Below are 12,713 nucleotides of genomic sequence, written 5' to 3'. Positions count from 1 at the left end.
GGTTACAGCTAGAGTCCTAGATTATCAGAGAAGCGCGACCGGTGTTACGAGTCCTGATTGGACACGCAAATGGCCAATCATAAGATTGATTTATCGCTATTATAAATGGCTGCCGAATAAATCAAACTTATGATTGGCCATTCGACGCCATTTTTAATATTTTCTAGTACTTTTGCGATACTGCCATAAGCCGGTCGCGCTTTTCTGATAATCTAGGACTCTAGACTTAGGATGCGTTCCCACTGAACTCGTCACGCGTCGCGTTATCCGAATTGAACAATCAAAACATTCCATTTTATTGTGTAATTTGCCGCACAATTCTGGATTTCACACAAAAAAAAGATTATTTTATCTCTAGAATGTCGAGTAACCTAATTGATACATAGCGCAAGGAATTGCGTGGCAAATGATGCAATAAAATGGGATATTTTGGTCGATTAATCATGACGCTACGGACAACGCAACGCGTGACGCGTTCAGTGGGAACGCATCCTTAAGGCTTTATCATATTCTTTCTGAGCTTACTACTGAATGCACCCTAAACTTTTTGTGTTTTCGAAAATGACCATTTCTATTGCTCTGTATATTTTTCGTAATACATGGTGTTCACATGGCGCCGGTACTTTATTGTGCCTAACCTAATTTCAAAACCGCGAAATAAAGTGTAAATCGAATGTCGTTCGTTAGAAGTTATATGCTTTATAAAGCCATACAATTTTAATTATATTTGAGAAAGAACTAAAATATATGTTTCTTTGAAATAATTTGGCACAGATTTAAGAAAATGGATCGTACAAACGTGGCGAGTCCGTTGGGAAGGACGTTAGCCTCCCCTAGGAAGAGAATGTCGATAATTCAATCACTGAAAAAAAATAGTTCGTAAGTTTTTTTGCATGTAATACTATAATTATGCAATGTATTAATACAAGGAATACTTCTTCATGTTAGAGTACTATGTGAGTTATATTCAGAGAAAAAGTATTTTTGTACAGATATTCTGTCTCGACTGAACAGTATTCAATTGATACTATTATGTTACGTTAGACTTTATTTAAATTAAGAATTAAAACTTGTTTTTTATTATGACATTATACTACAACGCTTTGTTTTATTTTAAAGTAACAGCGTTATTACAATAATATTTTATTTCAACTTTAGCACAACGAGCGTATCAGGACGTACGAATCAATCTGTACAAGTGATATGCAGGACGCAGAGCCATACAGTGGAAAGCTTTGGTTCTCCATTGCCAGTCTTGGTTACCGAAGCATTGACATTTGTAGATCGGAATACAGCTGTCAGTGTTAATGTATCTGTGGATGGCTGGGCCTGGCTTGTTCATGGCCGCAAATTACTTGTATGGCAATGTAAAGCCAATATTCACGATCCCAAACAGAGAAGAACCTTTAAGACTCAGTGTCGTGAATTGTTGCTGCCGCAAAGTGATCTGGCTCATAAAGCAGACTGCATAGCAGTCTGGGTAACGCCTGGTCACCAGGTAATAAGGAAAGATCAAATTGTAGTTTTATCTATAACGTAATTGTGTATTTTCAATATAGAATATCATTTGTAGTGTATCACTTTCTTTTTTTTTTTTTGAGAGGAAAAAAGTTTCAAATAATTTTTTAGTTTTAAAAGATAAAATTGAGTTGAATGTGTACAACAAATTTTTTGTTGTATATGTTTGTATAAAATATTAACATCAGTAACATTTTTGTCAAATAACAAAACAATACAAACACAAAAGTTAATTTGTCAATAAATAGTATAAAATAAATGTTATATAAAGGGCAGATACAAAGATAATAACATTTATTTATCAAGTAAAAATTAAAATAAAAACAAAATAGTATAATAGTAAATATTATAATAGTAATATTATAATAATATAGTAAATAGTATAATAGTAATAATAGTAAATAATACAAATTTCAATTTTATTTAATTTTATCAATCGCAAATATAAATTAAGATGTATTATGATGTAGATAAATTTATTTGCATATAAATATAATTAAACGAAACTACAAAATAATGACAAAAATAATATGTAAAAATAAAGTCACAGGAGTCAATCAATAAATATACATTATTGAATAATCCTACGAATGCCCACAGTTGGAATTCGCAGAAATTAAAATGTAGTTATTAATCATGTTCTTTTTGGAAAAGAGATTCAGTTAGTATAACGCCAAAATGAAACAGTTAATAGATATAAATAATAATAGATATGAATAATAATAGATATAAATAATAATAGATATGAATAATATGAAAAAGATAATCATTATGTTCATACTTCATATGTAAAAGTTAAAGTAAAGTAAAATTGTAAAAAGTAGGAAAAGTAAAGAAATAAATAAAATCGAAAAAATTAAAACTTACAATAATTGACAAGTGATAATAAACAATAACAACTTTTATAGGTAATTTTTATTTGACAAATAAATATTATTATCTTCGTTATTTTACTCGTTTGTTTGGATCCTTATATTTGTTTGTTGAAACAACATAATTTTTTTATATAATTTTCTCTCCTATGTAATTATGTTCTTTTTATCTTTTTAAAGGCAGTATTATATATATTTTTCTATAGTAATTAATTTATCTTTTTAGTCTATGCATTGAAGTATTATCATAAGATAATGAAAAAATAAATATTTTATGATAAAATGAAATATCAAATATTTGATAAATTTAATTTCTATAAGTAATATTAAATTTTTTTATATTTAGCCCTAATACTTTTATATAATTAATATGCTTTTATAGATTTATTTTTATGTGGAATGATTAAATAATTAAGAGAATTAAATTGTGAAAAAGATTTTTACGAAAAAGATATCTTTACAATACTTAAAGAACATTTATGATGTTGGTATAATGTTAATCTTATAAAAAGAAAATGCTTTAAAACATTATTTGCTTGAATCATGTTCTTCCATTACAAATTCGAAATATTTGAAATATTTTTTTTAAAGTGAGAAACAATTATTTGAAGATTAATCCTAATTAGTATTCGCTCCAAAATTTCATTAATTTGTATTCGCGAGTCCAGTGTATTCGATAAAATTTTAAATTAATGTATTTTTGTTTAAAGTTAACATAATTGAACAATTTTTTTCAGTTTGAAGATCAAAATTCAAAGAATAAGAGTATATAACTTAAAAATATAAACATATATATACACATATATATGTATAAAATGAATATATGTATATGTAAAGAAAATATAATACTTATGTAAAAATGTTGTGCGTGTACGAGCGCGCGCGCATGTGTGTATGTTTATGTATGTATATTTTTGTTCCATAGGTTCCTAGTTGCATGGCAGTCTCGCCAGAAGGAGTAGTGCGTTTCTGGATGAGTGTGGCGCACGAAGGATCTTCCATAGAGACTAGCGCTGAGCTTGCAGGACAAGAAGTAGATTGTCTTATACATGTGCCAGGCCATGGGTGTATTCTAGCCACAACCACGTGTACGGTGGCGCTCTTACAGCCGCAGTTCAACAATGGAAAGAACAATATTACATGCCAGGTGCTTCGAACGAGTCAAGGATGGCTCGGTGGCATAGGTCGCAGAATGACCTCCCTCATTTTCGGAGCGATACCACAATCGCCCGTCACAGAAACGAAATTGGTAAAGGTCACGTGCACGCCACTAGATGAGAGAAGCTCAAGAGTTCTCATTCTTGCCGGATCTTCCCTGCAGTATTGGTATTTTTCTCATAATGAACAAGAGAAAATGGAATTCGACGAAGACATCACTCATATCGTTCAGCAGGCGTTTCAAAGAAAAATTTGGGAGTCGAGCCCTCAAAGTATGAACACATGGTTCGTCGATATGCAAACGTGCGAGGAAGGGATAGTTCTTTTAATGGCTGCCCATTGCGCTGACATTTCCATACAAATTCATTTTGCGCTCGGATTATTGCCTCTGGTCGGTACAACACTATCAAATTCGTTTAAATGGTTTATACCAGTGAAAATCGACCCGATTTTATTTTATCACAATGATATAGAGTCGAGGCTAGTTTCTTATCATTTCATATTGTACGGTTGGGAGGCGGTTATATACAATCGACATAACGTACTCGTAGTTAACACCGCGTCTGAGGTCGAGCAAGATAAGATCGATCTAGTGAGGGGCGGCGAGGACGGTATTCTTGGCGGTGCTATATGCTCAGCGACTCCGGTATTGTTCACAAAAAGCGTCGGCCTCGTGTCCATTATGCCGGTGGACTTTCCGGTACAAGATTTCAACACCGGATACACAGACACCACCATGAGTATGGATTACACCTATAAAGTGAATCAATCGGCCCAGAACTTTTCCACTCTTATAAGTAACGACGAGTTGCAGGATATGTTCTGCAGCTCCGACGCGGTCACTCAATTACGTGCCGCCTTTCTCCTGAGCCTGCGACAGAATAAGACGCAATGCGATGAGATTCTCGCCCAGCTGTTCCCTCTGCAGGACCCGGTAATGGACATTGACGCCACCCTCGACATCCTCGTTTTGAAAGTCGCGAAGGATCTAATCGATGATTTTCCGGCGAACGATCCGAGATGGGCTCATCATCGAGATCTGTCAATAACAGTGAACGCGGTCACCTCTATGCAAATACCGCATCAACTCGAGGGTAAACAAAAGGCGTTAGATCTCTTCATAATGTTCTTGAAGGAGCACAACTTGTGGAATAGGTTTTGCACGGTTACGTGCAGGGGAATCATTATGTCCACGTCCCACGTACTCGGTGAATACGCAGAGAAAATAGTTGCAGCGTTGACATTGTACAGTCTGCAAAATAGATATGCGGAGATCGTAGACGCGGTTGTGGACGAAACGCTGAATCAGAAAGAGACGTACGTGTCCGACGAGCTTACCGCGTGCGATGTATTCTACCGCGAGGTGAGCACGGTGCACCTATTCCTGCCAATCCTGGTGGAGAAAGCGTGCGAAGTTACGCAGTCCGAGAGACCCCTGCAACAAGTCGGGCAGTACATCATGCAGGTCAACACCATTTTATTGGCCGTATTATATGAGGTAGTAAAGTACCGTCAGTACAACGCCGAACGCTTCGTCCCTGCCAAGTTTTCCAATGAAATAACGGAATACCTCCCTTGGACGGCCGCGCCGGGTAAGCACGGCTTGAGGAGTTGCCTCAATACGATGCAGAGCATCACGATCAAGCATGGTATAACAGGAACCAGTGACTCCACCGTGAGGAACGAGCTGTATGAGCAGCTAGTTAGTCTGATCGATTTAATATTGGACGGGAAAAAGTGTCACTTGGAAAGCATTCGTGGCACAGAGAAGTTCGAGGTTCTCCTGAAGCAATACGAGACAGAGCGCGCCAATCTGATACAACCGCTAATAAAGGAGGAGCAATATGATAACGCCGCGATGCTCGCTGAAAAGTATTGCGACTTTCCCTCACTCGTACAGATCTGCGAGTTGACTGACAATAAGAATCGACTGGACGGATACGTCGAAAAGTTTGCGGCGCAAGACTTTGCCGGCTTTTTATTCTCTTGGTACGTGAAAGACGGGCGTCAAGGCCAACTGGTTGAGAGATGCAGACGCGGCGGTACCGCGGAGCTAACGGAAAAGCTATCGGAGCATCCCACTCTGTCCTGGGTACAAGCCGCGCTGACTGATGATTTGCGATTCGCCGCCAACACGCTTCACACCTTGGCGGTTCAGGAGTCCGAGCTAGTCACTCGTAAAAAGTCGATGCTCTCGTTGGCAAAGCTGGCTCTACTCGCGTCTGACGAACCGGAGGATAAGGTGATAGAGTGCGTGAAAACGATCGACAACGAATTGACGCTCATAGCTTATCAAGAGGATTTACCGACTCAGGTGCTCACAACGTATGGCTATGATATTAAGAAACTGCGAGTGCTCACGCCGAGAGAATTAATTATGCTATACACCTCGAGTGACAACGTCATAGCCAATGAGTATGACTTCAAGAAGGCCCTTGATTTGCTCGATTACGTAGAACATGAAGAGGAGAAGTCGTCGCTGAAATTGCAAATTTGGGCGCGGGCGGCTCGGCGAAATCAGTGGGACAACGTGGAAAAGAATCCCGAGCAACAAGTTCAGGAGACGCTATTTTTCAAGTTGATGGATCTTACGTACTTTATGGGTAAGCTACATTCGACGAGATATTGATAAGTAATTTATCGAGAGAACCAGACTTATAAATTTAATATTTTGTACTTTTTAGGTGGAAAAGTGGATGAATTTTTGCCGCATATCGATATGCTTTTGAAAGAATCGGAACTCGGCGAACTTGCTGCTTCCAGTAATTTTCAGTTTCTTATAAAATTGATATACGAATATGCTTATCGAAGCTATTGATATATAAAATATTCGCAAGTACGACCTCAATTATATTTTTGTACGCAATAAAGGAAAGACAAATTGTTGTATGAATGTGAAGTTGCAAAGCAACGATATTACTACTACACTACTACTACTATTACTATTACTATTATTGCTATACTACTAGTATTATTATTATTATTATTATTACTATTACTATTATTATACGATGCATTAGAATTTCTCGTTGAATTCATAATTATTTATATTCATTGCTGTGTTAATTACTTTTATCTGTGCTATAAATTGACGAAAAAAACTGAATCTTTAAAATATAATATTATTTAAGCTTTAAGTCGTTTTAACTTTATTGAACAAGACCTTTTACATGTTAAATACAACTAATTGTAAATATAAATAAAATGTTACAAATATATTTATAAATATCTTCTTTTCCGCAGAGTTTCCATATGTATTTTGCATTCTTATGATGTACCTCACTTGATTCGGTGATCTACATTCCATTTCTGGAATGCAAAACAAAGTAAGATATAAAAATAGAAATAATTTATGTAATGAAAATTTAATTTTTAATCCAGAGATATATCACAGTCATCCGGAACTAATTTAATTCTTAAAATATATTGTTAAAAATCTAATATTATGTATTTTTTATATGCCTATTTTGAAATTTAAACAAATTTAAAAACAACTCTTTAAAGATAATGCTTATATTTGATTTTAAGTAATTATTGTCAAAATAGTAAGATGTATAAAAAAATGTTAGGTAAAATTTTCATTTTTCATGTACTTTATAATTAGATGTACTACTATAATTCTCTAATTTAAATTTATTTAGATGTACTATATTTCGATTTTCTAAAGAAAAAATCTAATATTTTTTTATATCCGCTAACTTTATTATTTTTGTAAAATATATTTTACACTTCTATAAATAAAAATTTAAACAATTTAAATAATTTTAGACACGCATCTCGATTAAAAACCGATAACAATTGATGCGCAATTTACGGTAGCTGAAATTTAAAATATTAGACAACCAACATCTAACCTCGACTGAATTAAACTAAATTAAATTATTTGTTGTATATACCGGCTTTATTTGAAATTACTTTTAAATAATTTTATAATTTCCAAATTCATTCATGTATTAATATGATAAAATCATTTTACAAATTACATATATCTTTGAAAAATAAGTTTAAAAATCTTTATATACATCGCTTCTATGCAGCACTTGCGGCATTTTGCGTCGCGCGGCATGATTGACATTTTTAGCATGACAGCTTAGATTACAAATAATAGTAAGAAATAATAATAGTCTTTATTATTTCTCCTTAAAGTTACAAAAGTTTTCGTTTATTTATTTTGTAATACAAGGTGTTTCAGAATAATAGTGTCCTTAAATATACGTATTCCTGACCGTATTCTGAGACGATTTTTCCTTTGGCAAAAATTTGTGCGGAGCTTTATAGTTTTCAAATTATAAAGAGAAATAGTTGGCGTATCACGGGGCGAATATGAGAGGTAGGCAGGGCCGGCGCGACTCATCGTTACATGCGGATGTTACTCGCTCAGTCTGCCTTTCTGTCTGTTATTTGTCTGTGACTTTTTATTATCAAATAGTAAATAATAAATTGCCTCTGTGAACCGCCGCAGTTATTGGTGAGTGAAATAATAATACAACTGCAATGATACAATAAAGTAAAAGATGTATTGTTGAATAATTTTATGTGTAAATCGCAAACGTTTCGACTCTGAGTTTTGCGAAACCTTTGCGATTTACACATAAAATTATTCAACAATACATCTTTTACTTTATTGTATCATTGTTGTATTATTATTTCACTCACCAATAACTGCGGCGGCTCACAGAGGCAATTTATTATTTACTATTTGATAATAAAAAGAGTCACAGACAAATAACAGACAGAAAGGCAGACTGAGCGAGTAACACCCGCGTGTAACGGTAAGTCGCGCCGGCCCTGCCTGCCTTCCGTATTCGCCCCGTGATACGCTAACTATTTCTCTTTATAACTTGAAAACTAAGCTCCGCATAAATTTTTTTTCCGCTAAAGAAAAAATCAAATCTCAGAATACGGTCAGGAATACATATGTTTAAGGACACTATATTTATTCTAAATCATCCTATATATTATATTCTCATATGTAATATCTTAGATTTATTTTCTGAAAACTATTTTCATTCACTTATGGTTTTGCTTTTTTATGCCACGCTTCTTACTAGCTTTTAAACATATTTAATAACAAAATAATATTTAAATCAATATAATAAATTTATATTTTCCGTTATCATTCACAATAAATATTGAATACAATAATGATACTCGGCACAAAATGTTTCAAATATAATATTTAAAAATTATTATTAACCCTTATAAAAATGTAGTATACTAGAAACTCTAAAAAGGTCAAATAATTACTTTATTTTGATTATAAGTAACTTTCAAATTACTTATTTTCAGTATTAAAAACATCAAGTAATAATGCTTATAATATTGAAAATAAGTAATTATTATGGCCTTTCCAATTTCTGTAAGCATTTATAAAAATTATACGACATAAAAAAATGAAAGCATTAAAATAACTTTATCATATATGGATAAAATTTTTGTTTATAGAAGAAATATATCTAATTTCACAAAAATAATAATATATGGGGATAGCGATATTTTAAAAATCAAAATACATATGTTATGAAGTACATGAAAAACCATGAAAATGTTACTTAAAACATATTTTTATGTACCTTAATTATAATTTCCTGATGATTGGTTATATACCAAATATAAACATTATTATACCTTTGAGGAACCTTTAATTATTTCATCCTTTAAACTTCAAAATAGACTCATGTAACAAAATACATATCTGTTCGATTTTTGTGTTTAACAATATATTTTAAGGAAAATCAAATTGGTTTCTTACAGTTGTGATGTACTTCTTGAGACATTACCTGCACATTTGTTAAAGGAAGTAGCATTTTGTATACGAAGATATATATGAGGACAGTGCGTATCGATGCATTTATAGTTGTCAATTAAACTAATCTCTTTATGTGCATCAAGTTGTTGACATTCTATACTTTTTTCGCCATCAAATTGATTCCATGAACAAGCTTTAAGCGTTCCATATCCAAAATTATGGACCTGGCGAAAATATCAATGAATCATGAATTAATCGTCGAAGCATACTATAATATTCTGACAAAACGTACGTATTACATCCGATCATCACAGTTGACGAAAATTGGAAAGCAAATATTTCGATAAATTTTTTGTATATTTCTTCGAATTCTTATTTTTATAAAAGACAAAAACTGATATAATTTTTTAAAAATATACCAACCGTAATTGTTATCTTCATATTAACTATATGTTGCGAATGCAACATATATGTAATTGATTTTGAAGGGCTTATATAATCTTCTATTTCGTCCTTAAATTCTGATGATTTATTGTCAAATTTCGACATAACTATCGGCCTCAGAGTTCGTGGCACTAAAATATAGTGAGTATAATATTTATTATAAACTATAAATTAAATGCACAAATAATATCTACTTATTATTTTGCAATTATTGCAATACTTACACGTTGACAAATATTGTATTACAGCGTCAAAATTGGGACCAAGTATTAAATGATCTTGTTCTGATAATATAAATGGTTGAAAAATACGTGAATTATGTTCTGACGTATAATATAAAAAATATAGATCTGTAATTTTATAAAAATGTTGACTATGTAGGATCGATGTATTCTCTATAGTTTATAAATATTTTTTATTTTATCCTTGCTTTCTATTTTCTCATTTTCTTTTTCAAAACACAAGGGCATATTTATTTTCTCGCAAAAAAATATAAAAGAATAAAAATAATGCAAACGTTTTATTACCAGGATGAAGATGTTTGACCTCTTTTAATAATTTTAAAATTGTCTCCTGGTCTGTTTCAGAGAACTGAGACAATGGAGCTAATATTATAATCACTTGACCAAGACTTCCTATTGTATGTTGTTGCCATTTTGCCTCCCAGGTTTCATTTAGATAATTGGATACTGTATTCAACATTGTAATGAAATCTATACGCGTGGGCCCTAATATAAATATGTATAACAATTAGTCTGTATTAGATAACGGATATACAGAGTGTCTCTTAATAGGTGTATCACCGCTCATGGGTAGATAGAATAGACTAAACTGAATCGAAAAGTCTTCTACCATTTTGCAAAATTTGCAATATTTAACAAGATATTAATTTTTGAATATCGCCGAATAAGCGAGTATCTGTTCGGCGAGTCCGGCCCATCGCAAATACTAGCGCGCGACCGTCCTTCGAGCGCGATTGCCTAGCGCGAGGCACGCGGCGAGCGGGGAATTGTTTACAGCGATGGTCGCGCGCTAGTATTGGCGGTGGGCCGGACTCGCCGAACGGATACTCGCTCATTCGGCGATATTCAAAAATTAATTTAAATATTGCGAATTTTGCAAAATGGTAGAGGACTTTTTGATTCAGTTTAGTGCATTTTATCTACCCATGAGCGGTGATACATCTATTAAGAGACACCTTGTATATCGAGTAATAAAAAGAACTTACATGAAATATTCTTAAAGTTAGATATAGCATAATAAGTAAGACTAGGACTGCTTGTTGTATTGAGTATCCACTGTCCCGATATACTGTGTAAAATTCCCATTTTGGAACCGTACATTGATATATCTAAATCATCTATTAATGCACTAATAAAAGAGAATTAAAAATAAAATTATTAATTAAACTGATAATATATTGTTAATAATATTAGTTCCGCAAAAAATAATTTTTCTTCGAGTACGAAAATGATGATAATTATATTTCTTACAGTGTTTGAACGTTGAATATGATTCCATTTATCAAATTGCTCTATCACGTTGCAATTTTAAGAAATTTATGGTGAAAGCGAAAAAAGCTATTTTGTAGTGTATTTTGACGTATTATAACTATACAATACACAATACATTAGAAAAGCTTTAGGTAGATACATAGAAAAAGGGTGTCACCTTCATCAATGACCTTGACTTTGACAAATGTCATAACCCTGACAACATTAATTGTGAATGACTTTCAAAAGGTTTCAACCGGCGGTCATTGTTTATTTACTTAATTATTTAAAAATTATTAAGGAAAAGGTTAAGAATAAAGTGTATGTGCAAGGCAGTATGTTTCGCCGCAAATAGAAAATCCATGTGAAATAGTAAATTATAAATCTTGTTTCACAGTCGTATAATTACACTGTTCCGCTTAAGTTTTGACTTTCCACGAAAGCGAGGTCCACCTCATACCCCTGCTTACTAATTGTAAGAAAAAAAGTTAACAATATAAATCCATATTTTTGAATTATACAACTTTTTGAAATATTCTTCGTGGACAATCCAGAAGATTACTCAAGGTCATGACCTTGACAACATATCAAGATCAAAATTATCAAGAAAGTGTTCTTTTTCTACATATTTACCAAGCTTTGTTGCAATCAAAATTAAATTAAATATAGTATATATTGTTAGGACTTCTAGCTCTTAGAAAGAATTTATTATGTTGATTATGATAAAAAATATGTTTTCCTGGTGAAAATCTTTCTATATAAATTTCTATATATAATAAATTTTAGAATTCTCTAGAATTTCTGTATAACTTTTTATCTTATACAGAGTGTCTAGTAATTATCGTTCTCTCATGAAATGGTATGTTGTAAACTGATTGTGGAAAAATGAAAAATCCTTTATCGATTTGCGAGTTTCTCAATCATTAATGAAAAATTAATCAATAAAGATTTGCAAATCAGCGAGAAGACACAGCCCAGCGACGATTGCGGAGACATTGAAAGGAACGCGCGTCTAACACTTACAGAAATTTAATATCCTGACTGAAGTAATATTTTTTGCAATAAGTTTGTTTTCACAGAATTTAAAAAGATGCTCCATAAACATCTTTATTATTTTTATTAAATTATTAAATTGTCTTGACATATATATTATATTACTTACTACTCATTTTGGAGCTGTTTTAAAGACCGACGATTATGCGGCGCATAGTTTGTCTGAACTGAGAATTGTAAGATTTACATATTATAATATATTATCAAGCACCAAAATTCACTTTGTAACATGTTGGCGCATCTTAATTATTTGGAGCACTCCACGGTCTATTCTGAGACTTACAAGGGAACCTCGCGAAGTGTCAAATTCTAATCTTAACGAAACTTTTTATACATGTAGGTTACCTAAATAGATGAATTTAGAAATTAGCAGTTGCGGCCCAAAAACGGTTTAACGGAATGAAACCACCTCTTATATATAAATTA

General features: G+C 32.7%; 2 protein-coding genes across 2 annotated transcripts in view; one reads left to right on the top strand and one right to left on the bottom strand.

Moving 5' to 3' along the window:
- Positions 1 to 206: 206 nt before the first annotated feature.
- LOC105457308 (nuclear pore complex protein Nup133) lies at positions 207 to 6,766 on the top strand. The gene is made up of 5 exons (XM_011701914.1): positions 207 to 619; positions 775 to 879; positions 1,159 to 1,498; positions 3,316 to 6,151; positions 6,233 to 6,766. The coding sequence occupies exons 1-5, from the start codon at positions 600 to 602 to the stop codon at positions 6,364 to 6,366; spliced, it is 3,435 nt and encodes a 1,144-aa protein (XP_011700216.1). The 5' UTR covers positions 207 to 599; the 3' UTR covers positions 6,367 to 6,766.
- The window catches only part of LOC105457309, an 8,025-nt gene continuing 1,985 nt past the window's right edge, over positions 6,674 to 12,713 (bottom strand). Inside the window, exons 5-10 of the mRNA XM_011701915.1 lie at positions 10,970 to 11,112; positions 10,269 to 10,469; positions 9,966 to 10,091; positions 9,721 to 9,872; positions 9,329 to 9,521; positions 6,674 to 6,857 (exon numbers count right to left, since the gene is read on the bottom strand). Coding sequence (XP_011700217.1) covers positions 6,715 to 6,857; positions 9,329 to 9,521; positions 9,721 to 9,872; positions 9,966 to 10,091; positions 10,269 to 10,469; positions 10,970 to 11,112 — 958 coding nt within the window. The 3' untranslated portion in view covers positions 6,674 to 6,714. The remainder of the gene's footprint in view (positions 6,858 to 9,328; positions 9,522 to 9,720; positions 9,873 to 9,965; positions 10,092 to 10,268; positions 10,470 to 10,969; positions 11,113 to 12,713) is intronic.

Source organism: Wasmannia auropunctata, unplaced genomic scaffold (genome assembly GCF_000956235.1).
Source record: "Wasmannia auropunctata unplaced genomic scaffold, wasmannia.A_1.0 LD335291.1, whole genome shotgun sequence".
NCBI classification, from domain to species: Eukaryota; Metazoa; Arthropoda; class Insecta; order Hymenoptera; family Formicidae; genus Wasmannia; species Wasmannia auropunctata.
This window is presented reverse-complemented; position numbering and strand designations above follow the sequence as displayed.